The 23,046-nt window shown below is 52.0% G+C and overlaps 8 protein-coding genes across 8 annotated transcripts; 2 read left to right on the top strand and 6 right to left on the bottom strand.

Moving 5' to 3' along the window:
* Positions 1–1,398: 1,398 nt before the first annotated feature.
* Positions 1,399–2,946, top strand: BDW47DRAFT_133225 (putative xylosidase/glycosyl hydrolase; the record flags this gene model as incomplete). The annotated part of the gene is made up of 1 exon (XM_024817788.1): positions 1,399–2,946. The coding sequence occupies one exon, from the start codon at positions 1,399–1,401 to the stop codon at positions 2,944–2,946; it is 1,548 nt and encodes a 515-aa protein (XP_024669848.1).
* Positions 2,947–3,863: 917 nt separating this feature from the next.
* BDW47DRAFT_109583 (NACHT and WD40 domain protein) lies at positions 3,864–8,291 on the bottom strand. The gene is made up of 3 exons (XM_024813496.1): positions 7,732–8,291; positions 6,092–7,682; positions 3,864–6,043 (listed from the first exon to the last, which is right to left on the bottom strand). The coding sequence occupies exons 1-3, from the start codon at positions 8,148–8,150 to the stop codon at positions 3,893–3,895; spliced, it is 4,161 nt and encodes a 1,386-aa protein (XP_024669849.1). The 5' UTR covers positions 8,151–8,291; the 3' UTR covers positions 3,864–3,892.
* Positions 8,292–8,606: 315 nt separating this feature from the next.
* On the bottom strand, positions 8,607–12,539 carry BDW47DRAFT_109585 (putative spindle pole body component). The gene is made up of 5 exons (XM_024813497.1): positions 12,310–12,539; positions 12,058–12,134; positions 11,768–11,976; positions 9,241–11,659; positions 8,607–9,167 (listed from the first exon to the last, which is right to left on the bottom strand). Exons 2-5 carry the CDS (start codon positions 12,115–12,117, stop codon positions 9,126–9,128), a joined length of 2,730 nt encoding a protein of 909 aa, XP_024669850.1. The 5' UTR covers positions 12,118–12,134; positions 12,310–12,539; the 3' UTR covers positions 8,607–9,125.
* A 442-nt stretch (positions 12,540–12,981) lies between these two features.
* Positions 12,982–14,062, bottom strand: BDW47DRAFT_109586 (uncharacterized protein). Its single transcript, XM_024813498.1, has one exon. It carries the CDS (start codon positions 13,813–13,815, stop codon positions 13,138–13,140), a length of 678 nt encoding a protein of 225 aa, XP_024669851.1. The 5' UTR covers positions 13,816–14,062; the 3' UTR covers positions 12,982–13,137.
* A 198-nt stretch (positions 14,063–14,260) lies between these two features.
* On the bottom strand, positions 14,261–16,895 carry BDW47DRAFT_109587 (glycosyltransferase family 20 protein). The gene is made up of 5 exons (XM_024813499.1): positions 16,076–16,895; positions 15,618–15,990; positions 15,169–15,539; positions 14,783–15,122; positions 14,261–14,728 (listed from the first exon to the last, which is right to left on the bottom strand). Exons 1-5 carry the CDS (start codon positions 16,377–16,379, stop codon positions 14,578–14,580), a joined length of 1,539 nt encoding a protein of 512 aa, XP_024669852.1. The 5' UTR covers positions 16,380–16,895; the 3' UTR covers positions 14,261–14,577.
* Positions 16,892–17,445, top strand: BDW47DRAFT_109588 (uncharacterized protein). Its single transcript, XM_024813500.1, has one exon. The coding sequence runs from the start codon at positions 16,920–16,922 to the stop codon at positions 17,253–17,255; it is 336 nt and encodes a 111-aa protein (XP_024669853.1). The 5' UTR covers positions 16,892–16,919; the 3' UTR covers positions 17,256–17,445.
* A 340-nt stretch (positions 17,446–17,785) lies between these two features.
* BDW47DRAFT_119194 (putative metallo-beta-lactamase domain protein) lies at positions 17,786–18,906 on the bottom strand (the record flags this gene model as incomplete). The annotated part of the gene is made up of 3 exons (XM_024815323.1): positions 17,786–18,204; positions 18,303–18,670; positions 18,809–18,906. 3 exons carry the CDS (start codon positions 18,904–18,906, stop codon positions 17,786–17,788), a joined length of 885 nt encoding a protein of 294 aa, XP_024669854.1.
* Positions 18,907–19,537: 631 nt separating this feature from the next.
* Positions 19,538–22,979, bottom strand: acoA (aconitate hydratase ACO1). Its single transcript, XM_024813501.1, has 6 exons — positions 22,735–22,979; positions 22,571–22,588; positions 22,388–22,465; positions 22,277–22,296; positions 21,565–22,163; positions 19,538–21,506 (listed from the first exon to the last, which is right to left on the bottom strand). The coding sequence occupies exons 1-6, from the start codon at positions 22,768–22,770 to the stop codon at positions 19,897–19,899; spliced, it is 2,361 nt and encodes a 786-aa protein (XP_024669855.1). The 5' UTR covers positions 22,771–22,979; the 3' UTR covers positions 19,538–19,896.
* Positions 22,980–23,046: the final 67 nt, after the last annotated feature.

A 23,046-nucleotide genomic window follows, 5' to 3' on the forward strand; every position in this document is an offset into this window, starting at 1 on the left:
AAACATCAGTCGCCTCGCGCAAGGATTGCTCTTTTCTAAAGGTCGCGTGAGAAGACCGCGCGCAACTGGCGACCACGGGATTATACTGATACCAGTATCATGGGTCTGAATCTGTAGCTGCTTAGCTTTATTCGAGTATCTCTGATGCTAGAAAATTGATATTAGGTTTGCTATGCTGATCGGAGTGTAAGGCTACTCGGCTCTGAGCATAGTCTTGGATATCTTCATGACCTGAGTCTGTAGCTGCTCTGATTCATTCTATTATCTCTCACTCTAAAAGATTGATCCAGATTTACCATGCTGGTCAGAGCTGGATTCTCTGGGTCATTCTTCTGGGTATTGGAATGAGCCGTGCATCGCGCGATCACTATGTGGAGGTAAATGGGTGTGATGCAACGAGTCCCCCTAAGCCTGCGGCTGGCAGTGGGACGCATATTGTGACATATTATACAATTATCCTGTCCAGTGGGTGGCTTTTGATGGGGACCATGAGCCATTTCTCGCCTATGAGGGTTCTTTGGACTCTTTTACCCCTGGTCTTATTAACGAGTGTATCTCGCAGTTCGAAGATGGATTCCATGGTATCTTGAGGGAGTATGGAGAGCCCTATCGACAGGTGACGTGTATAACAGCTTTCGGAACCACCTGACTTCTTTTTGGCAACCTATCCTGACTTTAGCTGTGCAAGTACATCAGTCGAGGTTCGGTTGTAGTTCGATGGACACCTTGCGCCGAAGCAAGCATCACTCCGTACAGCGCTTGGTCAAGAGTTTTCTTGGCAGTTCCAGGGGCGATTCTGTATTGCATCACGAATAAGGAGGAAAGGAGTTAATCATCAAACGTAGTGCCGGCTAAAATGCGAAATGCGAAACAGAACAGACGCTAGTGCGTCTCATCTTTCGATGATATCCATACTACCTGCCCGACACCTGGGTATGTCGGTATATGCACCCCACAGGAGCCTATATCGGACATTTTCCTCTTTCGTCCGTATTGCATGTTGGATATCTGCAAGGAGAATTGCATTCAGCCTGCGCCATGGGAAGGGTTTATGTGGGGTAGCGAACGTTGCCACGCACGCCCATGTGTTTACGCCGACCAATTATGGACAGCATGCTCACACTTCTACGGCTCTTTACCGATTTGTTGCACGGCCGATCGCTCTGGGATAGATTGCTGTCAAGTGTCAGAAGACTGGTTCGGAGGACTTGTATTGGTCTTTAGAAGGCTCAAGCGAGGGCGGGAATTTTCCTCATTGGTATTCACCCACTTATCCCTAAGATTGCGCGAGTATATAATCAGATGTACTTCCAAGATGTGGGAGCATGCTGAACACCCATCGGCAGAAGAGCATATCTTATCTTTCTTCACGGATCCAGAGGATCTTCACAAGCCACCATGAAAGGCAATCTTCTTCTCTGGGGCTCATTGACGAGCATGGCCACCCCCATAGTATCCCAGCTCACCAACCCGATCGTCTGGGCGGATTTCGCAGACCTCGATATCATCCGCGCCGATGATACGTTCTACTACTCGGCTTCGAACATGCACTACTCCCCCGGTGCTCCAATCCTCCGGTCCTACGATCTCCTAAACTGGGAGTTCGCCGGCCATTCGATCCCAGAGCTGACATTCGGCCCAAACTACTACCTCGAAGGTGGCGAGCGGGCCTACGTCAAGGGCACATGGGCTTCGACAATGAACTACCGACCCAGCACCTCGACCTTCTACTGGATGGGCTGCATCGACGGCACCACATACATCTACACGGCCCCCAAAGCCGAAGGACCATGGACGCAGGCCTCCAAAATCGACACATGCTACTACGACTGCGGCCTGCTCGTCACAGACGACGACAAGATGTACGTCGCGTACGGCAACAGCGGGATCTCCGTCGCCGAGCTCTCCGACGACGGGCTGAGCGAAGTGAGCACGCAGGTGGTCTTCCCCAAGGACGATGCCGATTATCTGGAGGGATCGCGATTCTACCAGCGCGACGGGAACTTCTACATCTTCGTCGTCCATCCCGCAAACGAGGAGCACGTTCTCATGTCCACCTCCGGGGTCTTCGGCCCCTACGAGCGTCGTCTTCTGATTTCAGACGCCGGCAGCCCCGTCGCGGGCACAGGGTTCCCCCACCAGGGAGGTATCGTGGACACCCCCGACGGAGACTGGTACTACATGGCTTTTATCGATGCCTATCCCGGCGGACGCATCCCCGTGCTTGCCCCCTTGACCTGGGGAAGCGACGGCTGGCCCTCAGTGGACCTAGTCGACGGCGGCTGGAGCGCCACCTACGACGCGCCGGACATCACACCCCCGTCTACACCCATCTCCTCCTTCGAGCCCTACACCGACAACTTCACCGGCGACGCCCTATCCCCGCAATGGGAGTGGAACCACAACCCCAACAACGACAAATGGACGCTCAACAAGGGTGTGACCCTCACGACAGCCACCGTAACCGACGACCTCTACGCAGCCCAAAACACCCTCACGCACCGCATCCTCGGCCCCAAATCAACAGCCACCATCCACCTCGACACGAGCTCCATGGCCAGCGGCGACCGCGCAGGCCTGTCCCTCCTCCGCCAGTCCTCCGCCTATATCGGCGTGATCAACGACGGCGGCACCTCCCACATCGGGATCACCACAGGCCTGGAAATGGACGCGGACTGGAACACCGTGTCCACGGGAACGGAGAGCGCGACGGCCGAGTTCGCTGGTAGTGAGGTGTGGCTGCGCGTGGAGGCGGACATTGCGCCGCATGCGGGCACTGGTCGGTTCTCGTATAGTCTTGATGGGGAGGCGTTTACGGAGTTGGGGGATGTGTATGAGTTGAGTAGTGATTGGGAGTTCTTCATGGGGTATCGGTTTGGGATCTTTAATTTCGCAACTGCTGAGACGGGGGGGAGTGTGGTGTTGGGGTCGTTTGTTTTGTCGTGATCTGTCTCTTTCAATAGTTGTTGGCTCGGACCGTGTGGTACCTATCTGAGCAATCAATAACAAAGCATATTATTATTTTTATTCTCGATATATTTTCCGAAGTCCATCACTCCACCGGAGTTATTCAGATTCTCCACCCTACTATCGGCAGAAGGCATCCAAAAACTGCCGACTCATATCTATGCTAGCCACCAGACACCATTTAGGCTATGTATTTACCCTCCCGAAACCGACAGGGTTCACTTCCTGCATGTGCTGCGGTGTCGTGTCTCAGACGAGAAACAAGATCGGCCCCACAGAGTGTTCCTGAATAGCAATGTATACTATACTATCCATAGACGGAGTCTTGATGCAACACGCCCCGAAATCCCACGCCCCTTGGTATGCGCATATCTTTGAACACGCGCCGCCACAGTAGTACAGTATGGCGCCCAACCCAGCCCTTTCGAAGTACGAGCGTATCCATGAAATTATCTGACTATTTGTATCCCAGGTGGCACAGGCAGCTGGCTGGTTACAGCAAGCGTACTACCATGAGAATATCTTCAAATATACGAATGTTCGGAGGCATTCAAGTACCGCCCAAGTGAAATAGATCCCTTCCATCAAAGTGGGACAGGAATACGGCCTCACATAGCAAGCAAGCCAGCCAGTTTGAACAGAAATTCAGATAAAATGATGATTCTAAGGTACCAGAAGTTGAAAGCACAGATAATGGAGAGGATAGGAGTATTTCGTTTCTGTAATTGGTGTGGACAGTGAGCGTGGTTCCAAAATTAGAGAAGTGGGAATCTCCTTGCCCAGCAAATCTGAGCCTTAGCACCCCAAGGCTGACGATAGAAGATCAATAACAAGATTAGTTTGCGTCGAAATGCCGTACGAACTGTATGAGCTTCATGAATCGGCTAGGAAACGCAGAAGACAGGTAAAGACCGTTGCTTGAACTCTATTGTATGTCACATCCTATGAATGAAACCCTACCTGATGCGTGCCCCAGAGCAAGTGTATTGCCTCTAATGGCCGAACAAATGGGTCGGAATTCAGGAGGAAGCCATATGACTTTTTCGCCGTTCATCGTTATCCACTGACTCTCCCTTATAAATATCTCGAGACTCGTCTGATCGAGGTTAGAGTTACAGTCGCCGTTCGACGAACGAATGTTAAGACATCCAAGGTTGGTATCAAGTCTTGAATCGCCAAAAAATGCCAAATCCGTGACTACTCCAAAAGACCTTATGATTTGCTGCAAACAACCCGTGGTAGGATCCCAAAGTCGCACAGTCTGATCGCTAGATCCGGATGCCAGTAGTCGGCTGTCGCATGAGAATGTAACTGACCGAACTGGACCTGAATGACCCTGTATAGCACGCTGGAAGTGGCCAGTTGCAATGTCCCAGAGACGCACAGTCTGATCATAAGAGCTGGAAGCTAACAGCGAGCCGTCAGGGGAGAATGATACCGATCGAACCCAGTCAGTATGACCTTCTAGTGTCTGTTGTAAAGCTCCTGTTGAGATATCCCAGAGCCGCACACTCCAATCATCAGAGCCAGATGCAAGTAGCCGGCCATTAGGGGAGAATGCTAAACACCGAAGCCAATCTATATGACCCTCAAGTTTATATAATAATGCACCTGTTGTAGTATCCCAAAGCCGGATAGTTTGATCATCAAAGCTAGAGGCAAGTACTTGACTATCAGGCGAGAAGACTATTGACCGAGGCCAATCAAACTGGCCTTCGAGGATTCGATGTAGATTGCCCGTGGAGGAATCCCAGAGCCGTACAGTCTGGTCTGTAGAGCCAGACGCGAGTAGCTGGCTATTTGGTGAGAACAACACCAATAAAACAGAGCCTACGTGGCCTTTAAGATTCCATTTAAGGTCACCTGTGATAGGATCCCAGAGCCGCACAGTATAATCATCGGAGCCAGATGCAAGCAACTTGCCGTCAGGGGAGAAAACTACCGACCGAAGTATCCCGGAATGACTTTCGAGGGTCTGATTTAGGCCACTCATGGTGGAATCCCAAATACGCACAGTTTGATCATAAGAGCCTGACGCTAGCAATCTACCGTTTGGTGAGAATGCCAATGACCACACTGAATTTGAATGACCTTTAAGTTTCTGCAGTAAGGTCCCTGTAGCAGGATCCCAGAGCCGGATAATTGGTTTATTATCGCTAGATGCAACTATCCGGCTATCAGGGGAGAACGTCACTGACCGAAGCCCCTCTTGATGGCCTTCAAGTATCTGCTGCAAGATTCCCGAGGTAGGATCCCAGAGTCGAATAGTCTGGTCACTAGAGCCAGAAGCTAGCATGCGACCATTGGGAGAGAACGCCACTGACCAAACTGAACCTGAATGGCCTTCGAGCGTTCTCTGCAAGGACCCTGTGATAGGATCCCAGAGCCGGACAGTATTATCACGTGAAGCAGATGCTAATACTTGGCTATCTGGGGAGAATGCCAATGACCAGATTGAGTCCAAAATGCCCTTGAATGTCCGCTGTAAAACGCCTGTAATAGGATCCCAGAGTCGGATAGTCTGATCAAATGATCCGGATGCTAGTATCCGGCCGTCAGGAGAGAATGCCACCGACCAAACAGAGCCTAAATGGCCCTCGAGCGTCTGCTGCAAGGCCCCTGTGGCAGAGTCCCAGAGTCGGACAGTATTGTCACTAGAACCAGATGCTAACACTCGACCATCTGGGGAGAATGCAACTGACCGCACCCAATCCAAATGACCCTCTATAGTCTGCTGCAAAGTACCAGTAACGGGATCCCAAAGTCGGATAGTATTATCACTAGAGCCGGAGGCAATTCTCTTTCCATCAGGGGAGAATGAGACCGAAAAAACCCAGTCCGAATGGCCCTCGAGAACCTGCAGTTCCGCGTTCCATGCATCTTCGACATCTGGAAGCCTGCATATGTAGTCCGGGAGTTCACTTTCGAACTTCTTGCGTATGATTGACATCCGGGGCGCAAATATGAGTCCTGCACAATATATTTGGAGGGGCGCATTATCAGCTATTTGTCGGGTTTTAAGAGCAAAGCGCTTTGCATCGTGCACAAATTCCGCTATTTCGGGATTTTCTCCGTCCTATATCAATCAGTACGTATATCGCACAGGATACGAACGGAAACGCACAAATGCCATGGTTTGCAATAGATCAATAATTCTCACAACTCCAGATACAAGTCCTAGAACGCTCATTGCTTCCATCCAGTGTAAGAAATGCTTCTGCAGAAATATGAATGCATCTTGAATCAGGCAATTTCGGTCTTGACTTTGCATCAGATGCTGTGCCCAAAAGCGACAGGAGTATTGCAATTCTGAAGGAAGACAGCTGCTAACAATCTGAGGGTCAATCTCCGAACGCAGGGTGCCGTCACTTGTGAGTCCGCAAATGTTTCGTTTTAATTTATAACAAACAGAAATACATTTTGTGGCTAAATTTTTATGAACCTCATTCTCTTCCACCCATAGGGGAGTCTTGTCACGCGACTCCGGATCAAGAAGGAAGTCTCGAAATGAGAGATGGAAAGGACGCAATGGAATTGTCTTCTTTTCAGGTACACGGATAACTGAATGCAGTGAGTTCAGCCTTCGGCTGATGAGGTTCTCTGAGAGACCGGTGAGTGTTGAAAGTGAGCAGACAGAGAGCGGGCTTTCAAGCACTACTATTATACCGAGAATTTCTCGGAACTCCTGAATTAGCTGGATTTTCTGCCTTTCGCTTTGGTTGTTGAGTACTCGATTGAGCACAGGTAGATACGTCCTGTCCAACTGAGATCTGTCGCCCCGATGAGTGAGTATCTCGGTAAGACTCTCTTCGGGATCCCACTGGGGATCCTCAAGGACGCGACAAACGGTCGCAGCGAAGATGAAGAGTGGGACAGATAATGTCACAAGTGCTTGGACATCAGTACCACTAGGCCAGTCGACTGGTAGAGATCGTTGTTTCCTGATATTTGAAAGTCTCGAATTAAGGAATAAAGATATATCGTGTGCTATAACAGCTTCAGGGATGTCGTGGAGAACTAGATCCTGATAGTCTATATGTTGAATTTCCGAGAATCCGAGCTTAATAGGCAGATCGGGTCGGCTTGTCAAGAAAACGCGGACGGGCCCAGTGCTTAGTTCCCGTAACCGCGGTAGTAATTGGAGAATGATCCGTATGTCATTATCAACTTCACATTCGTCTAAGGCATCAATCACTATGACGGTGGTCGGTAACTGCCTAGTGGATTTTCCCAAGTCAAAAAGTGGTTGGAGAAGCAACTTGTCAAATTGCTCCTTTAACGACTTCGCTGCAAAGTCGGGATCGTCACTGATAGCCTTTTGGATGCCAGGGATGAGTTGAGGAAAGCTAAGCGCGAACTGTCTTGCAATTGTTGGAAAAAGCTTTGTAGCACTACCTCGGCTCCCCTCTCCCCTCTTAAAGAAGAAGCTTGCTCCTAAGAGATTTGCCTCTTTCAAGGATTTTGCCACAGTTCGGGAGATAGTTGATTTCCCTGTCCCTGCCATACCATTTAGCCAATATATGCATTTACCTTGCGATGACATGGCCCATTCTGTGATCTGGCGAAGGAGCTCTGTTCGGGTACCCGGAAGACATTCATCCTCATGTTGATCCATATATGAGTCAAATTCAGCGCCAGCAGCGATCGGCAATTTATCAAGACCAGAACCCTGGTGGATAAGTTCTGCACTCCAAGCCACACCGGCTAGGAGAGCTCTGGATAGAAATAAGCAAAGTATTTCCAATGATTTTGACTGAGACCTACGTTTGGTCAATCTGCAACGATAAGGTGAAAGAAGATTTATATCTCTCGAGACCATGGATGATTTTATCCACCTCTGTGCGTTTCAAAGGCCATTTGAATGCTCGAAATCCGAGTCTTCTCATCATACCCTTTCCATTCCCGGGATCAATCTTATTTTCCAGGGCCTCGAGGTCTGAGAGGCAATCGGTAACATTATTGACTAGCAACGAGGAAGTGGGAAGCTTTGTGGCAGGAAGGCCTTGAAGAAACTCAAAGAGTTTCCGAACAGTCCCTTCAAGGCCCGTAATCGATCGCTGTAAAGCAATGATATCCTCTCGAGCATTCTTTATCTCTTGAAGATAGCCACCGCATATTTTCACTATGCTGCCGGTGAGTTGAATGACACCAAAGACGCTAGCTGCTGCTGAAACCCCTTCCATGTTTGAGCATGTAATCAATCTCTCATGGTTACTCTTTGAGCCAGGAGAACTGAATTATGTTCAATACTGAAGACCTCCAATCCCACTCTAACCCCGCATGTATGTTTGACTTGTTTGTACCCCTATGGAGAGCTATAGCGGTCGCTCCATACTGTGACGATAATGATACATCAAGGTATGGTTGAATGACAGTAAGATACTGTATAGGTAATCTTGCTGGAATATCGATAATCCGAGTCTGTTCCTATCATGATATAGCGTATCTTGGCAGAGGTTCAATAAACAATCAAAGAGTGTAAATGGTGACTAGAGTGTCATCATAAAACCGAAAAACCCGCACTGACTCCACACCAAATCCGCAGTAGTATGGGTTCAGTATAGGAAAGTAGGATCTATAATAAGTTTAGATTCTTAAGATAGAATCTATAAACTTATTTAAAAATCTAAAAGTTAATATAAAACATGCATGGCAGTTTAAATACTAATATAGATATATATATATTCATACATACAGGAAATGAGCCCATCCATTATCTAAATCATTTCTTCCTACTTCTTTCCTTTCCTCTTTTCAATATAGGTCAAAATCAATAGATAAGAGAGATAGTAAAAACCCATAAATAAAATTCGATTCCCAGGATATTGATAGGTAAGACGAACAGAAAACAAACTCCATCTGTGAAAAAAACAACCAAACAATAAGATAGATAAAACAAGGAACGAAATAAAGATAAGCAATGAGTAGGACTAGCCAGCCTGCTCTTCTTGCTACGAGATAATAATAAAATCGAAAAAGGGAGAGAAAAGGGGAAAAATCACACCGCTAACCTGTAGGAGTGCTAGTCGTAGTGATATGATATGATGTGATATGTGATAAGTAGGTAGGTAGGTAGGATAGGATGATATCCTGAGGATGAGGAAGAGAAAGGGGGGGGATTGAGAGCTCCAAGTGTGAAATAAAACGGAGAGGCTATGTTAACGCTGAGAAGGTGGTGGTCGAGAGAGACCCTGTCGTGCCTATCATAATCATTAGTATCAACTGCCAAACCCAAGAAAAAAGTAAAAAAGGATGTAGAAGGGAAATAAATACCTTCATCTGTTCAATCCGCGCCTTAAGCTGACTCGTCACCTCAGCCGCCCGCTTCCAATTCTCAGCAGGCTCTCCACTGCGCGGCTGCTGCTCCTCGCCGGAAGCACTGCCAGAGCCAAACGCCGAGCGAGTCGGGCTGCCCAGCCCCGAGTATCCGGCACCGGTGCCCGCCCCGTACGACGGGCTGAACTTCCGCCGGCCAATGCCGCTGTCTCTGCTGCCGAGGCCGGGGGATTCCAGCCCCGTGTTCTCCTTCTCTTCGCTGGGACTCGCCGACGCGAAACTCCGCGGCCGGGTGCTGTCGAAACGGGATCCCATGTGCGCGCTCGTCCGTGACATCGGCCCGTGGCCGTTGTTGTCCTGCGGCATGGCGCCCATGTCTGGCGTGGACATGTTCGTGCCGTCGGAGAGGACGGTGGGTGGGCTCATGGCGCTGGCGCGGAGGGCCCGGGCGAGCTCGCGCTTGAGCCGTTCGATTTCCCGCTGTTGTTTCTGGACGGATTGTTCGGCCGTCTCGGCATCGCTGCGTGCTCGGACTAGCTGTGTCTCCTTGGCTTTGATGCCCAGGACGTCCCGCGTGTGGTCTTCGATGAGCTGCGCGTTTTGGTTTTGGAGTTCCGTGACTTGCGAGTTCAATTTGGTCCGCTCGTACTTGAGATCTTCCACTGTCCGCGTAAAGCGCTCCTTCTCCTCGCGCAGCTCTTCCAGCTCCGCTCGCTCCGCGGCGGTCATCCCGCTCACTTGTGGTGCTGCTGGCGCCGGGGCCGGTTCGCTCGCGGCGGCCGGCTTCGTGATCGGACGCCCGGCAAGACCCCGTCCCAGGCCGAACTTGGGACCAGCAGGCGCGGGCGGTTGGTCTTCAGTGGGGGGAGATGCCACCCGACGCTGCGGAGACGCAATGCCTCCGGGACCTCCCAGCTTCTTCTTGAGGTTAGACCCGGGGGTCGGGAGACCGCCGGCCTTGGGCGGACCGGCGAGCTTGGACGGGATCGATCGCGTCGCGGGCTTGGGAGACGAAAGCACGGGGGGATCTTCGGGGGGCGGAGCCGACGCCGCGGCGGGTTTCTTCGTTCCGCCCAGCGGCTTCTTGCCACCGACGACCCTCTTGCCAGCAGCGCTGGGGGCGGCCTTGGGTGGGGGGGCGATGGGCTTCGGTCGTTCCTTCGCCTTCACCTGTGCCGTCTCGAAGAACTCCTTGATCTTCGTCTTGCGGATTTCATCGAGGCCATCGAGGTAAGGGTTCATCGCGCGCTCGCCCAGAATCTTCATCAATGTGCCCAGCACTTCGGCGCCTCCGGCACGGTTGACCTCGTTCGAATCCGTCAGGAGCTTCGTGGCGGCGTCGGCGATGGATTTGACTTCGGCTTTGGCGGGCACGTCTCTCGTCGTGCGCAGACAGCGGATCAGGAATTTCAGAGTCTCCTGCTTCACCTGGGGGTTCTTGTGCTTGAGGAACTCCAGGATCTCCTCCAGACAGTCCGTCAAACTCGTCGATATGAAAACCGCATCCAGCGCCTGACCCAACGCATCCGCCACGCTCTGTTTCTTCTCCTTCAGCCGCTCCATGATTGGCGACATGATCGTGGATCGATACTTGATGAACCCGTTCTTGAGCCCCTTGGCGAGGAGGTCGACGCAGTTGGCAGCAAGTGTCACGACGGCGATGTTCGCATCCTTCATGCACTTGGCCAGCGGCCGCACGAGATCGTCGAACGGGCCGTCTTTGATTCTGGGGACGTTCAGCGCGGCGTATAGGGCCTCTAGGGCCTCTTTCCGGTCTTTCCACTTGGACGACGCGAGTCGCTCTTGGAAATCATTCGGGATCTTGGAAAAGACGTCCACGGGCTCCGCGAGATCGTACGCGTCGATTTCTCCTTCTTCCTCCTCGGGGTATTCTTCTCCGCCGTCTTCAGCCTCGCCCCCGTCCGGAGCAGCGCTGGCGGTCGCCATCGCATCCTGCTGCGCTTTGGTCAGTCGCTCCTGCTTAGGAGACGGTTCCTGTTTCACATTTTCGAACAGTTTCTCCAGATCTGCTTGCTGGACCGGTTTCAGATCGCCCCAGAAGAGCGGCTTGATGGCTTCTCGCAGCCACCGGTACAGCTCAACGGTGAGACCCTGTGCTTCCGCGCGGACATTCTTGTCGGCATGGCCAAAGACCTTGGGCAAAGCCTTCAAGACCGGCTTGGGGTCAACGATCTTGCAGCCAAAGTTGTGGTAAATCGCCCGCAGTCCCGCCAGCGTCGCAGCGATGACCTTGGGTACCTTGTGTGACAGCGCCGGTAGAATTTCTTCGATGACGGGGTCGGACTTTTCCAGTTCAACCAGAAGGAGAAGTGCTTCGGTGGCACTCGCCTTGGCCGCGGGTCTCGTCTGGGGAAGGCCTTTTTCGACGATAACAGGGACAGTGTACTGGCGGGTTCTTCAGAGGGGAAATATTAGTCTCTGCACGGTAGCCCGACTAGAACCGGGAAATCCATCCTTCCCTCCCCAAACCATGAACACAGGAAACTGGAAACCAGCAACATACCTAGTACAAGCCTGCACACCAGCAAATTTCAAAAACGAGCAATAAGCCCCAAGCCCCTCCTGCTGAGCCGCGACATTCGAATCCGCCACAGCGCCCTTCATCAAGCCCGGGTCTTGTATGAACGGCGCAAAAACAGGGTCGGACTCATCCGGCGACTTCTCAAATTGTTGCTTGGCATCTTCGTATCCCTCCTTGCGGACTTTCCAGTTCTACCACAAGACAGATGGTGTCAGCACACGGGCTCGCGGTCTGAAGAAGAAATCGGCAGTTGTATTGCAGGGGTAGCGAACCTTGTGCGAGAATCGATCGGGTAAGGGCAAGGAGGAAAAATCCTCCCCTGGGTCAGCCATGATGGCGGTTGAGCGGCCTAGATGATATTGAGTATCGTTAGCATGGTCGATGTTTGCATGGATCGACCGCGGCAGTCCGATCCGCGGGATCGCTGTGTTGAGCGAGTCCGACCGGGGGGTGTATCCCGGCGATTATGACGAGGTCGGGAAGACGTCAAAAACACCTAATATCCTAGGATAGTATGCACACACCTCACTTGCAGACCGCGGTGCCGATCTCGTCGAGGGGTTATTCGCGACGAGGGGTGACCGGTTCTTGTTGATTCAGCGCAACGTCGGGATGCACTGGATTGGATCGGCTCGTAAATGCAAAACCGACCGATGTGATAAATCGCCGGCAGATATTAACAAGAATAAGCAAAATCTAGTTCGCTCAAAAGGAGTGGGGTGGAGAGTGGTTGTAAGTAAGTAAGTGGAGGAGTGGAGGGGAAGATAAAAAGTAAACAACGGACAAGTCGCTGGGGTGACTTTGGCGACCCAAAAGTGAGTGTGGCTTGGCGGTGACGCATCGGGCTCATGTTGACCCTCGTTCAACAAACGGTTTTATATGATACTCTTAGCATATGGAGGACAATGGAGGGAGTTGGTGGTAGTATAGAATGGTATTGTCTTGCATTTGTGTTTAGTTAGAGTCTATTGGTGGATTGTGAGATTTAGTTGGTGCTATATAAATATATATATATCCTTGTCGGAGTCAAGTGAGCCGTCAATATATCATGAGGCAATGCAATACAACACCGAGATGACAAAAACTAGGTGTATAGACAGACTAGTCGATTGACAAATATATCCTAAAATCCCTACATAACACAAGTATTGGTTGATACAGAAAAAGGAAGAAATAAGACATCATCAAGTCTAGATTGACTGCCAGCAACAAATGCCTGACAATAGTAAAGTATAATACAGACCCAAATCAACATACATCCAAATACAGAACAAGAAACATCCTTCAGAGACAATCAGCGACAGAGAAAAAAGTGAACACACATATCAACCACACATCACCATCTCAATAACCTAAGCCCAAGCCCCAACCCTCTCCTGCACAAGCCTCCTAACCTTCCCAATCCTCTCCTTCCTCGCCTCCTCAATCGGCACACCCGCCTCCACCAACCTCTGCTCCCTCCTCTCCCACTTCGCGACCCTCTTCGCCGCCCTCTCCGCCTCCCTCTCCTGGCGCGTCATGACAGCCGGCCTCTCCTCAACGGCCGACCCAAACGGCGCCACAATGCGCTCCACAACATGTCGCACGTTCCTGCCACGGGGGGCACCGGACGTGAACTCGATAACGTCGCCCTCGCGCAGCGAGTCCCGCGGGTCCGACACCAGGTAGTTCGTGATCTTGGGGTACGGCTTGCGCAGGTGCGCGTCCCACTCTGTGTGGCGGTGGCTGACGCGCACGGTGTGTTGCATTTTGCCGACGGAGACGACTGTGCCCAGCTTGGTGCTGTAGGGGTAGCTGCGGAGGGAGGGGGGCGCGATGGTTGATGGTGCGGCGGCTGCTTCGGCCGCTGTTGTGCGGAGTTGGTCGGGGGTTTCTGTGGTAGTGGTGGTGGAATGCAGACGCCGGAGGGGGCTGACAATTGAGCTGGTGGAGGGGAGGAGAGGGAGGATGGTTGTCGTCGTTGGCGTCGCTCGCGAGAAGACGGAGGCGCGCACGGGCTGCATGGCCCGGAGGATATAGCGGGGAGACATGGTGATATGAAAATGAAGGCTCTGGCTGTTCGAACGCCTTTCTTCACGTATCTTCTTTTTGGTTGGTCTGGGAAGCCGGAGGTCGGCTGAAGTCGAGATTTATCGGAGATGCGGCTTGACCGGGGTGTCACGCGATGGGCGTCTCGGATCCACAGGTATCAATTGAGGGGATGATCGCTAGATCACTTCGAGAGTATGCAACTGCACCTTGAAGCAAGAATGCACTGGACACAAACGTTGGTCTGTGGAGTTGTGGTTTGTGCTCGCGGAGAAGACCTCGAAGCGATTCGGAACAACCCAAGAATTTGTTCGTGCCGGAGTTTGCATTGTTTGCACCCACCACCACTCATCCGGATTGTCTATATCCACCAGATATCCGGATATCTAACTCTACACGACAGTTTATAACACCCCACAAATTACAGAATACACGAAATCCAACGAATATGGAGAGATGCTTCAAGTGACATAGATATCTAACCCGAATTTCATATACATGGAAGCCACCAACACCATCAATCTCCTATGCCCGACCGAAGCTTAACAGGTACGCCTCGTGTTTCATGCAAGCGACCGAAAAGAACCAGAGAAAATAACAGGAATCAACGGGAAAGAGTGAGGGGAGAAAAAGAGTTACGCCAGATGTTCAGAGCATGAACAGCGTAAATAAAGACATGGAGCCATTCATTCACGCATGATAGGAAATGTTTTTTTTTTTTTTTTTTTTTGGTCTTTTTCCTTGGGAGTGGAAAAAGAATGAAATCAACTTTGACTGGGAACCTCCAATCCACGGACGTACTCGGAGCCATTCGTATTATTATTAGACAAGGCCGCCTTTTTCGACTGGAATTTCTCCGCCGCTTGCGTGGAGATCCGAGTCAACTCGGTGACGAAGGATTGGCCCCAGAAGGCACTGGGAGGGTCAGTCTGCAATCAGATCAAGAGTCGAGGGACAAGAAAATCTTACCTTGTGTACTTATTAACATATTTGTCGAGCTTAGAGAAATTAAGAGCCCGCTGCTCATCGCTCATGGTCACTGCCTCCTGGTACGCAGCAGCTAACTCCTCCGTGTTCCACGGGTTGATGATGATACTGCCGTTGAGACTTTGAGCGGCTCCCGCGAATTCGGAGAGGACTAGAACGCCATGGCGGTTTCGCTGCGCCGCGATATATTCATAGGCGACGAGGTTCATCCCGTCTCGGGTGGAGGACACGATGCAGGCATCGGAGACGGCGTAGAGCGCAAGCAGCTCGTCAAAGTTGACGGACTTGTGCAGGAAATGAATGGGCATAAACTCCACGGTGCCTGTTCATGTGAGCGATACGTCACCAGAGGGCTGGAAAGTACTCACCGAATTTGCCATTGATCCGGCCCACGAGTTCGTTCACCACGGCCCTCAAATTTTGATATTCCTCCACGTCCTGCCGGCTCGGCACCGCGACCTGGACCAGGACAACCTTACCAACCCACTCTGGGTGGTCGCTGAGGAACACCTCGAGGGCATGCAGCTTCTGCGGGACACCCTTGATATAGTCCAGACGGTCAACGCCGACCATGAGCTTTACGCCTTGGAATTTCTGCTCCAGCATGGCGATGCGTTTCTGGACCTTTTCTTTCTTGAGGCCCTCTTGGAACTTCTCCGGGTCGATGCCGATCGGGAATGCGCCGCAGGCAATATTCTTCCCTTGAAACTCGATTCCGTTCGGGGTAGTTGGCAAGCCACTGGGAATATGTTAGCCGGCCCGTGGACAAACACCGTTGAGATATGGAGGGGATAGATGAGGGAAGGAGATGTCGTACAGTAATCGCGAACAGGCGCTGAGGAAATGCCTTGTGTAGTCATAGGTATGGAACCCGATGAGGTCGCAGTGAAGGACGCCCAACAACAATTCGTTTCGGACGGGAAGGATCCGGTAGATCTCACTACTGGGGAAGGGTGTATGGAGGAAGAAGCCAATCTTGATGTTGACCTTGCTGTCCCCGATCTCTTGCCGAAGCATCTCGGGAAGCAGCATCAGGTGGTAATCGTGGACCCAGATGAGGTCGCCGTCCCGCACCTCCTTCGCGACGGCTTTGGCGAACAGCCGGTTGGCTTCTTTGTAGGCCTCCCAGGCGGATTCATCGAAGGTTATTTCGCCGGGGTGGTAGTGGAAGAGGGGCCACAGGATGGAATCTAATCAGCCGCCCACGTCAGTACATGTCGCGGTAGGAGGACCCTTGACTTTGAGGGCTCCGAGCACGGTGGGATGGGAACTCACTGGAAAATCCATTGTAGTGGCGATCGGCGAGTTCATCGTCGATAAACACCGGCACGGCACCGTATTCATCCTTCAAACGCTTCTTCACGATGGGGATCTCCGCCTCGGGGACTTCCAGGCCGGGCCAGCCATACCACTGGAAGGTGGTGGATTTGGACAAGCCACTCAAGCCACTGACCAGTCCACCGGAGGACATGGAAAAGTCATAACGGCCATCCTCGGAGCGCTTGATGGTGATGGGCAAACGGTTGGAGACTAGAAGCAATCGGGCTTCATTGGAGGGGCCTTTTTCCAAGGAGGGCATGGTGGCGGTTCGGGAATTCGGCGGGGGGTCTAGACGCGGGCGCAAGGACAGGCGGACGTGACGAGAGCCACAGCGGACAAAGTCGCCGGCCTGTGAATGGCAATTGCAGGGAGGAAGGGAATCAATTGGGAGGGAGATGCGTGCTGTACAAAGACAAAAGCACGAGGACAAAGGAAGAAAAAAGAAGCAGCGGGTAAATAGAGCAAGAGTTGCAGGAGGGGGAGAATAGTGGGACTGACGTCAAACACCACTTTGAACCAAGATGTGAGATAGCGGGAGTCAACCTTGATCAGAGATCAATCAAAAGATGAAGAAAAGGGTAAAATAAGAAGAAGAATAGGATAACAAGAGATATCCCTAATTAGGAGGGATTTTGAAATAGAAGATCAAAAAGTGTAAAAGATATGACAAGATGAAGGCCCCAAGCTCCGGGAGAGATCACTTCACGGAGAGAAACCCGGCGGAAGAAAAGCGGACCAACTGGACAAAGCAGGGAAATCACTTTTTTTTTTAAAAGACACAAGATGATAAAAGAACAGAATGAGACCGAGTGAGGTCAGAGTCTCAACAAGCCAGCGACGCGCGGGCCAAGCGACCCAAGTTCGGGCAAGAAGATTGTTGCGGAAGATCCACCCAGGCTCCTCACTAGCAAGTTCATCGACTGGGGATCGTTCTTCTTCTTCTGTCCCTCTCTTCTTTATCGTTGTAATTGAATTGGTTGTTGTTGTATTGATCAGCAATTCAGCGGGGAAGAGGAAGAGAGTTGAAGAAGATCAAAAGATAAAGCGGGGAAAAGTCAAGAAAGAAGGAAAGCGACGTAAGGTTAAGTTAGAGGGGAAACAGCCTGAGGCGGTGATGAGGTCAGATCGTCAATGATCTGGAAACAATCAATCCACTTTTTTTTTTTTTTCCTATTGTCGATGATGCTCACTCTTTAGACTTTGCTCTTGTTTCCCCACGTCTTCCCCGGAGTCGAAATACACTTATTGTAGGTTCAACATTGGGTTTCTCCCTAAACAGGTCTATTCTCTACAGTCTCAAAACAACGTAAGGTTGACGACGAAATGCAGATTGCCTTGTTTTCAAGGTCCTCTGTCCACCCTGATTCGTGGGATCACACCCACCAGGATCTATCCTCTTGAATTCTCTTTTTGAAAACAAGACGCGGACGCTGGCTGGCCATGAATAGCGGTCGATGAATTCCTGGTTCATCCACGGCTGTTTCAGCAGGTTCTATTCCCTGTACTCCGTACAACGGGATGAAAATAGTATAATAATATCATCTGATAATGGATCAGATCCGATATCCGCCCGTGATCCATACCTCCATATTGTAGATCATGCACAACATAACATGCCATGACATGCCATAGACTCAAAAGAACCAAGAATCAGAAATCCAGACATTATAAAGAAGGCCTCCCACTTATCCTCCACCTCCCCGACTCCGCATCATGCACCACCCTCCCCTCCTCCTCCAGCTTATTCAGCACCTGAATCACCCCATGCGACGCAGGCAAATGCAAACTCTCCGGCACATTCTTATAAATCACCTGCACGAGCTCTAGCGGCGTCCACGACTTCTTCCGATCCGGCGACGGCTCGTCGTCCCGGACGTCCAGCTTGCCGTACCGCAGGACCCGCAGGATCTCGTCCTCCCGCTGCTGGCGGTGCTGGATGTATTCGGTGATTTTGGAGGTTGCGTGCGGGATCACGGGGCCGTGGCCGGGGTAGCCGCGGCCTGAGACGCGGTTTTGCATGCGGTGTAGGCTGGAGAGGTAGTCGCGGAGGTCTTCGAAGACGGCGGTGCCGTGGCCGAGGACGTCTAATTGTAACGTTAGTTTTCTTTTTATTTCTCCCTTCTCCCTTTCGTTTTTTCCATGAGAAAAAGGAGGGAAGGGTATGGGGGGGGATGGAGCATACTATCCCCCGTAAAAAGCGCATCCTCCTCCACAAAAAGAAACATAATATGGTCGGTCGTATGTCCCGGCGTATGGCAAGCTCTCAGCGTCGCGCCCTCCACACCAAACATCTGCCCGTCCTCAATCCCCGTCTGCCCATCCTCGGGGTCATGTTTGTAGACAGCAGCCTGGGGGCACAGCTTCAGCAGATCCGGAACCCCATGGACATGGTCCCCGTGCCAGTGCGTCAGCAGTGCCTGGTGCACGGTGGCATTTTCTTGGGCGAGCACTGTTTGCAGATTAGAGGCCCAGGTGGGTTTGCCTTCGCCTGTGTCGATTAGGATGCGCTGGCGGCCTCTGCCGACTAGGTATGTGTTTGTGCCTGTCGTACTTAGTTAGTAGGGTTATTTGGGGGGGGAAGGCTGGTTGCGCACCTTGTAGTGTGAACTTTTATGTGATAGTAATAGTGATTAGCTTGTGTACGCTGTCATGGACAGTGTAGTAAGGACCATCCTTGGAAAAAGAAACGAAGCAATATTTACCTTTCCAGGATTCCCCGCCAAAATCCTAATGACTGACGCACTGAGTCTCTCCACCTCCGGCAGGGGAACGAGCGGCGTGCCCATGATAATCTTAAAACTACATCATACTGTCAGACGGAGCAAACATTCGAAAACAATCAATCAAGATAGGCTGGCTACCTACCTAAGCAAACAATGCGCAATGCGCGGTAACAAAGCGTGTTGAAATCGACAATAGTACCTAGGCAGGTAACTTGTAGACTTGACTGCAGTTGATGACTGCAGATACCTATGCACGTAGAAGCCAGTTATGTATACTTGTCAACGTGCACGCGTAGATCTATTGGTATTAATATTCATAAGCAAGTGAGGGGTCTATGCAAACTAAGTAACTCCGGGGTATGCGATACTGCCTCGGTAGTCGATTCTGCAGGGTATCTGCTTAATCAGCGAGTTTTAATCCTGTCACATTTGTCTTGGTCTTCGGCGGTTGACTTCTTGAAGAATGAAGAGAGTCTTGAGAATATTATGGTAATCATTTTAATGTATATTGTGAGGAACTGTTCTATAAATTAGATATCCCACTGCTGAAGACTCATGCTCGTCGACTTGGGGCGGGGTACAATGTATGTACACATGGTCATCAATTCTTGATGTGTCTGTTATGCGTGTACACAAGTCATACTATTTACTGTCTAGGTCTTACAATCTACAGTTTACCACAAGTAATACTAGTAATGAACGAAAAAAAAAAATGCATGCAGTCCCTAACATACAAGAGATGATATAGTTTAAACAAAACACAAGGACTATATCCATGGTAGCCCCACCCAAACTCTCGACGGATTAAACAAGGAAATAAAAAAAGGTAGTGCCATCAAAAGAATATCGTAAAGAAATTTTTCACAACTGACTCCACAGCTCCCTTCGTCGGAAGATCTCACCTGCGACCAGAGGCCGCAGTCCCTGTGGAGACCGCCGTGGAGACGACGACCCCCGGGATCTGTCCCGGTCTGGAGGGACCGAAGCAGAGTGAGCATATGGTACAAAGAATCCCATCAGCAACGGCTGCGTCTGCGTTCAGCAATCACAACTTTAGTTGCCAGCGGCCTTGCGGGCCATGGTGTTCAGGGCAGAGCCGTCCCGGAACCACTCGAGCTGGGACTCGTTGAAGGTGTGGCTCAGCGAGATGTCATAGGTCTTGCCATCCTTGGGGTGGACACGGAGAGTCACGGGCTTGCCAACCTCGAGTTCGGTGGCCAGCAGGTCAACCTTGTCCTCGGGCTGGATCTTGTCGTAGTCGGCGGGATCGGAGAAGGTCAGGGGCAGCATACCCTGCTTCTTCAGGTTGGTCTCGTGGATACGGGCGAAGGAGCGGGTGATGATGGCCAGACCACCCAGGTGGCGGGGCTCCAGAGCGGCGTGCTCACGGGAGCTACCCTCACCGTAGTTCCAGTCACCGACGACAACCCACTGGATGCCACGGGCCTTGTAGTCACGGGCAGTGGCGGGCACGGCGTCGTACTTGCCGGTGAAGCAGTTCTTGACCTTGTTGGCCTCGCCGTTCTCGGCGTTGACGGCACCGATCAGCATGTTGTTGGAGATGTTGTCCAAGTGGCCACGGTACTTCAACCATGGGCCAGCCATGGAGATGTGATCAGTGGTGGTCTTGCCCTGGCACTTGATCAGGATGGGGAGGTCCTTGGCATCCTGGCCGCTCCAGGCAGGGAAGCCGGCCAGGATCTGCAGGCGGTCACTCTCGGGGGAGACAGCGACGTTGATGGACTCGCGGTCCTTGGGGGGAGCCTGGTAGGTGTCACGGCCGGGGTCGTAGCCCTGGCTGGGGAGACCGTCACCGGTGGGGGGCGCGAGCAGGAACTCGTTGCCATCCTTGTCCTTCACCTTGTCGGTGAGGGGGTTGAACTTGAGGGTGCCAGCAACGCACATGGCGACGACCAGGTCGGGGGAAGCGACGAAGGCGTGGGTGGCGGGGTTGGCGTCGTTACGGCCCGTGAAGTTACGGTTGTAGGACGAGATGATGGAGTTGGGCTCACCCTTCTTCACGTCCTTACGGTCCCACTGACCGATGCAGGGACCGCAGGCGTTGGCCAGGATGACACCGCCGAACTCCTCCAGGGTCTGCAGCTGACCATCACGCTCGATGGTGGCGCGGATCTGCTCGGAACCGGGGGTAACGGTGAACAGGGCACGGGACTTGACACCGTGGTCCAGAGCGTTACGGGCAATCGAAGCGGCACGGGACATATCCTCGTAGGAGGAGTTGGTGCAAGAGCCGATCAGACCGACCTTGAGCTCCTCGGGCCAGCCGTTGGCATCGACGGCCTCGGCGAACTTGGAGATGGGGGTGGCCAGATCGGGGGTGAAGGGACCGTTGACGTGGGGCTCCAGCTCGGACAGGTTGATCTCGATGAGCTGGTCATACTCGGCACCCTCGTCCTCACGGAGCTCCTTGGCGTAGTCGCGGGCGAAGTTACCAATGTCGGTACGCTTGGTGGCCTTCAGGTAGTCGTACATGCGGTCGTTGAAGGGGAACATGGAGGTGGTGGCACCAATCTCAGCACCCATGTTGCAAATGGTACCCATACCAGTGCAAGACAGGTTGTTGACACCGGGACCGTGGTACTCGATGATGGCACCAGTACCACCCTTGACGGTCAGGAGACCAGCGACCTTCAGGATGATATCTAAGAAACAGTCAGTGTACAGTCCCTCGGCGCGGCGCAGCTGAGTGGAGTAACTTACCCTTAGGAGAGGTCCAGCCGGACATCTCACCAGTGAGCTTGACACCGATGACCTTGGGGGCCTTCAGCTCCCAGGGGAGGCCGGCCATGACATCGACGGCATCAGCACCACCGACACCGATGGCGGCCATGGCGAGACCACCAGCGTTGGGGGTGTGAGAGTCGGTACCGATCATCAGACCACCGGGGAAAGCGTAGTTCTCCAGGATGATCTGGTGAATGATACCGGAACCGGGCTTCCAGAAACCGATGTTGTACTTGCCAGTGGCAGAGGCAAGGAAGTCGTAGACCTCCTTGTTGATGTCGTTGGCACGAGCCAGATCCTTGTCACCGCCAAGCTGGGCCTCAATCAAGTGGTCGCAGTGGACGGTGGAGGGGGTGGCAACGGAGGGCATGTTGGCCGACATGAACTGCAGGATAGCCATCTGGGCGGTGGCATCCTGGCAGGCAACACGGTCGGGACGGAGCTTCAGGTAGGAGACACCACGCTCGAGGTCCTGTCCGTGCGGGTCGTCCAAGTGAGAGTAGAGAACCTTCTCGGCGTAGGTGAGAGGGCGGCTCAGACGACGGCGAACGACGTCAAGGTTCTCGGACATCTTCCTAAACGAGTGAAACGCATATTAGCCCTAGTCCAAGCAGCCAATGCGCGATGGCAATTCCATATTTCGCGTAGGATATTCCAATCGCGGTATGGACCCAAGGTAAAACCGTACTTGTAGTTGATGTAGTTGCCCTGCAGACACCTGATTAGCAAAAGTTGTCCTTTCCGCTTTAGGAAATCCCGCCGCTACCCGAGGTCACGACGGGGCATCACCACCACTCACCTTCTCGAAGTTGGTCATCTCGACCTTGCGGTCGAGGGGGTTGGAACCGGCGGTGGCCAGACCCCGAGCCCCGAGGAACTACAGAGCTCGTTAATAATTCGTTCGTTTGAATATACTGACGGCTCTCGAATCTCCTTCTCCCAGAGAATTGAAAGAACGAGAAGCCAGGCATCACGGGCTTACCAGACGGGACTTGGGGGCCTATAGTCACAAGCGAGTTAGCTATCGATCGCCTTGTTTTCTATTCTCCAAATTGAAGAAGGCAGGCATCTTCGAGTTCGAACAGGTCGAATCTCGAACCACCCTCACCTTCCACAACGGAATCGGGTTCAAACAAAGGCACTTACCAGCGCACCCATGCGCGCAAAGCGGGTGGAGATCATGATGGTAGCTCTCTATGCGAGGGGTATAAAGCCTCAACACATCAAATAATGAGAGCAGCAGCAAACAGCTGACCACAACTCAAGAAGGATATAAGGGGGTGGAGTGGAGAATGGAAGAGTGAAAAGAGAAAGAGAGAGAGAGAGAGAGGAAGAGAATGGAAGAAGGAGAAGGGAAAAATGGAGTAGATAAAAAAGCACCAGCAGCTTTGGAGAGAGAGGAGAGTTTACTAAAGTGGGAAATGGATTCTTGTTTTACCACCGGTCAAGGAGCGTAAC

Source organism: Aspergillus candidus (assembly GCF_002847045.1).
Source record: "Aspergillus candidus strain CBS 102.13 unplaced genomic scaffold BDW47scaffold_41, whole genome shotgun sequence".
NCBI lineage: Eukaryota > Fungi > Ascomycota > Eurotiomycetes > Eurotiales > Aspergillaceae > Aspergillus > Aspergillus candidus.

What these genes read in the sequence shown, in the direction of transcription:
- BDW47DRAFT_109583 (XM_024813496.1), bottom strand. Translation starts at nt 8,150, where the DNA reads ATGGAAGGGGTTTCAGCAGCAGCTAGCGTCTTTGGTGTCATTCAACTC. An exon ending in TCGTTGCAGATTGACCAAAC is followed by an intron (nt 7,683 to 7,731) that starts GTAGGTCTCAGT and finishes ATTTCTATCCAG; the next exon opens with AGCTCTCCTAGCCGGTGTGG. An exon ending in TATTGCAAACCATGGCATTT is followed by an intron (nt 6,044 to 6,091) that starts GTGCGTTTCCGT and finishes TGATTGATATAG; the next exon opens with GACGGAGAAAATCCCGAAAT.
- BDW47DRAFT_109585 (XM_024813497.1), bottom strand. Translation starts at nt 12,117, where the DNA reads ATGGCTGACCCAGGGGAGGATTTTTCCTCCTTGCCCTTACCCGATCGA. An exon ending in CCGATCGATTCTCGCACAAG is followed by an intron (nt 11,977 to 12,057) that starts GTTCGCTACCCC and finishes GTCTTGTGGTAG; the next exon opens with AACTGGAAAGTCCGCAAGGA. An exon ending in CGCGGATTGAACAGATGAAG is followed by an intron (nt 9,168 to 9,240) that starts GTATTTATTTCC and finishes TGATTATGATAG; the next exon opens with GCACGACAGGGTCTCTCTCG.
- BDW47DRAFT_109586 (XM_024813498.1), bottom strand. Translation starts at nt 13,815, where the DNA reads ATGTCTCCCCGCTATATCCTCCGGGCCATGCAGCCCGTGCGCGCCTCC.
- BDW47DRAFT_109587 (XM_024813499.1), bottom strand. Translation starts at nt 16,379, where the DNA reads ATGCCCTCCTTGGAAAAAGGCCCCTCCAATGAAGCCCGATTGCTTCTA. An exon ending in CCACTACAATGGATTTTCCA is followed by an intron (nt 15,991 to 16,075) that starts GTGAGTTCCCAT and finishes GCGGCTGATTAG; the next exon opens with ATTCCATCCTGTGGCCCCTC. An exon ending in CCGGATCAATGGCAAATTCG is followed by an intron (nt 15,123 to 15,168) that starts GTGAGTACTTTC and finishes TCACATGAACAG; the next exon opens with GCACCGTGGAGTTTATGCCC.
- BDW47DRAFT_109588 (XM_024813500.1), top strand. Translation starts at nt 16,920, where the DNA reads ATGAGACCGAGTGAGGTCAGAGTCTCAACAAGCCAGCGACGCGCGGGC.
- acoA (XM_024813501.1), bottom strand. Translation starts at nt 22,770, where the DNA reads ATGATCTCCACCCGCTTTGCGCGCATGGGTGCGCTG. An exon ending in AGATGACCAACTTCGAGAAG is followed by an intron (nt 22,297 to 22,387) that starts GTGAGTGGTGGT and finishes AGGTGTCTGCAG; the next exon opens with GGCAACTACATCAACTACAA. An exon ending in CGGCTGGACCTCTCCTAAGG is followed by an intron (nt 21,507 to 21,564) that starts GTAAGTTACTCC and finishes ACTGTTTCTTAG; the next exon opens with ATATCATCCTGAAGGTCGCT.